This window comes from Austrofundulus limnaeus, unplaced genomic scaffold (genome assembly GCF_001266775.1).
Source record: "Austrofundulus limnaeus strain Quisiro unplaced genomic scaffold, Austrofundulus_limnaeus-1.0 Scaffold394, whole genome shotgun sequence".
In the NCBI taxonomy this organism is placed as follows: domain Eukaryota; kingdom Metazoa; phylum Chordata; class Actinopteri; order Cyprinodontiformes; family Rivulidae; genus Austrofundulus; species Austrofundulus limnaeus.
In genome coordinates, this window is record NW_013952796.1 from 157,609 (window position 1) to 161,369 (window position 3,761).

Genomic DNA, 3,761 nt, shown 5'->3' on the forward strand with positions numbered 1-3,761 from the left:
AGCATTAGCATTGTGAGTAAACATTAGCTTCATGCTCCGATAACTGAATCTGAGCGGAAAAGACCGACAGTGCATGTTTGGCGTCTAATGGTGGCTCATTTCTAATTATAACTGTCTAAGTCCTCCTCTTCCTCCTCACCTCTTTACGGTTTTTCTCCGTCTTGCGGATCTCCTGCCTCAAGGTGTCCATCTTCTGCAGGAGTGTGTCCATCTCCTCCTCTTTGTCTCGGAGCTGACGGGTCAGGCGCTGTTTGGAGGAGTTGAGTTCAGACATCCTCTCCGACAGATCCGAGAACTCCTGAACGGCCATCTTCCTCTGGGAGCGCGCCTCCTTCAGCTCCTTCGTCTGACTCCTGAGGCGCTCCAGAGAGTCGGCCAGTTGCTGCTCGGGAAAGAAAAAATGGAACGACGCAACAGAATTAGTTTTTTTTTTTAATAAACTTAAGTTTGGTGTAGCTGTTTACCTTGTGGTTGTCTTCCTTCTCCTGCCTCAGGGTCTTCACCTGCTTCTCCAGGGTCTTTAGTTTGGAGGCGGAGCTCTCGTAGTCCTGTCTGAGCGTGACCGCCTCCTCCAGCTGGTGCTCCAGCCTATCAGAGTCTGCCACATCACAGGGGGCGGGGTTTGAAAAATTGGCAAAATAGCATAAAAACAGTGATTAAAAAAATAAAAACATTGATTTATTGTAAGAAAAACTGCAGGCTGTATGTTTTGAATTAACAATTGCGTATACGGCATTCACACAACTGAGATCATTTTTTCTTCCGTACGTTTTTTGGCACCTTTCTTGATCCACAATTTTTGTGCTACTTCAACCATTCATATATCAAAACGTTCAGCTCTTTCGTGCAATGCAGGCTATGACTTTTGGTATTTCAGCTCTTTATACTTTTTTAGCTATTTCAACTTTTTAGCTATTTTTCTCCATTGACTTTGAATGGGGCTATTTTCAAGAACCTTGAAATCCTTCAAACAGTTTCAAAATCTTTATGAAACCTTACTAATTTGTTCTGGTTATGCTTTATTTTAATCTCTTGCGCAAATTTTAGCTACTTTTTTTTGCTAACTTTACTTGTTTTCTGCTATTTCAGCTAAAGTTCTGCTTCTTTTTACTATTCTTCTGCTTTTTTCTGCCTGATTTGTGCTTTTTTTCTGCTAATTTGTACTATTTATGCTTCTTACAGTTGTTTTCTGTTATATTCAGCTATTTGCTACAAATTTAGCTAAATTTTAGCTGTTATTAGCTAAAGTTAGTTCAAATTAGTTGAATTTGGGCATTTTTTTATAYAATGAGCTATAAATCGATATATAGGTACCTGAGACTTAACTCTATCATAAATAGCAGCCCAAAAAAAATCCAAGATGGCCGCCAAAGCTAGTTTTAAAGGCCTTTTACTCAAACAATGTTTGAGATTTTGACATGAAGACTTATGTACTGGTAGCTGAAAGCCAGCTCTATAACATATTGAAGACTCAAGAAAATTGAACAATTGTAGCCAAAGCTATTTCGGCTACTTTTTTCCCACTGGAAATGAATGGAGCTTTATTCAACATCCTTAAATTTGTTCATAATGTTTCTAAATCTTTAGAGAACCTTACATATTATATTCAGGTTGTGCTCCTTTTAAAGTCTTTGTGAAAATTTTAGCTACTTCTTTGCTAGTTTTAGCTTTTTTCAGATATTTCAGCTAAAATTCTTCTTCCTTCTACTATTCTTCTGCCTTTTTTACTTTTTTGTGTTTCTTTCTGATAATTTGAGTTATTTATGCTTCTTACAGTGGCTTTCTGCTATGGTCAGCTATTTTAGCCTTTAGCTTTTAGCTCTTTTACGCTATTTCAGCTATATTTTTGCTCCTTTTTAGTGTTTTCTGCATTTATATATATTTTTTTTCAGCTTTTCAAGTGCAACTTACTCTTGTACTTTCGCTATTAAACATGTTCAGCTCAGTTTCAGCTTCTTCAGCAGCTTTCAGCTAAAGTTTTCAGCAACAGGCATTCACACTTGCATTTTCGCAGGAAATGCATTTTCTCTAGTTTATATTTATACATATGAATGTATAGAATTTGTTTGCTAAAATGTATCAAGTTGATAAAGCTGAAATTTTCCTTTATCTTCTCCGGTGTTTAAATTTTAGGTAGACTGAAGTGTTTCACCAGCAGGGGGCAGAKTTGAGCCATTTACTGAGTGAAAAACCAACTTGTTTATGTAAAACTGAAAATAATTTAGAATAAACAGCAGCCAATCATTTCTGTGTGTTTAAATAAGATTCACAGAAAAGCCTTTGTAAAATCCAGACTCTAAAACACTGAATGTCATAAAGAACGTCTGCAGAGCATCAACCAGTGGGCAGTTATCTCCAGTTGTAAACATGTTTTGACACAAGTTCTACCCTTAGTAAAAATACTGATGGTACCAATAAGTTTTAGTATTATTGATACCTGGGCTGAACATTTTTCTATCCATGTGAAAACTAATTTATATTTCATATTTGATGCATTACATTTTTGATCAAATCCGGTCCAAATAAAAACAATTCAGCTAAAAATCCTCACCAGCCTCTTTTTATGGCTATAATATTGTAAATATAGCTGATATTTAAGAGAAACTAAAACCTGACTCCTTCACAGAGAGAATTCTGGGAGAAAAAAAGTGTTGCATCTTTGCTTCAGTTTTATTCAAAAAATTATACTTCTTTTAGTGTCAATATTTTTTTAAATTCCAAAAAATAAAGCACGATAAAACAGCCAATCACATCGAGACTGGCTGTGTGCTCAACCAGTGGATAATCAACCGGTTTGTTTTCCCCCAGTAAACTCTCTAACCTGTGGTTTTTGACCTGGTCACTGTTAAAAAAGTCATCAGACTTGTTTCTCGTTGCCTGCTACTCTCTCTTCTTCTGCCAACAGATGCTAACGCTATCATCCAGTTGCACAGTCGGTGGATGCTAAGGTTAGCATGCACCTTCACAGCTGTCTGATGCTGTTAGCATCTAACTGCACAACTGGTAGACACTAACGTTAGCATGCACCTTCACAGTCGTCTGATGCTTAAGTTAGCGTGCACCTGCACAGCCGTCTGATGCTGTTAGCATCTAACTGCACAGCCGGTAGACACTAAAGTTAGCATGCACCTTCACAGTCATCTGATGCTAAAGTTAGCATGCACCTTCACAGTCATCTGATGCTAAAGTTAGCATGCACCTGCACAGCCGTCTGATGCTAACGTTAGCATCTAGCTGCACAGCTGGTAGACATTAACGCTAGCATCTAGCTGCACAGCTGGTAGACATTAACGCTAGCATCTAGCTGCACAGCCGGTAGACACTAATGTTAGCATGCACCTTCACAGCTGTCTGATGCTAATGTTAGCATGCACCTTCACAGCTGGTAGACACTAATGTTAGCATCTAGCTGCACAGCCAGTAGACACTAACGTTAGCATCTAGCTGCACAGCCGGTAGACACTAACGTTAGCATCAAGCTGCACAGCCGGTAGACACTAGCGTTAGCATCTAGCTGCACACATGGTAGACACTAACGTTAGCATGCACCTTCACAGCTGTCTGATGCTAATGTTAGCATGCACCTTCACAGCTGGTAGACACTAACGTTAGCATCTAGCTGCACAGCTGGTAGACACTAACGTTAGCATGCACCTTCACAGCTGGTGGACACTAACGTTAGCATCTAGCTGCACAGCTGGTAGACACTAACGTTAGCATGCACCTTCACAGCAGTCTGATGTTAACGTTAGCATGCACCT

At 39.1% G+C, this 3,761-nt stretch overlaps 1 protein-coding gene across 1 annotated transcript in view; it reads right to left on the bottom strand.

Annotated features, from left to right (window-relative positions):
- Positions 1-3,761, bottom strand: part of cdc42bpb (CDC42 binding protein kinase beta (DMPK-like)) — a gene marked incomplete at its 3' end in the record, with an annotated part of 53,162 nt that overhangs the window by 17,749 nt on the left and 31,652 nt on the right. Inside the window, 2 exon segments of the mRNA XM_014023881.1 lie at positions 140-382; positions 465-598. Coding sequence (XP_013879335.1) covers positions 140-382; positions 465-598 — 377 coding nt within the window.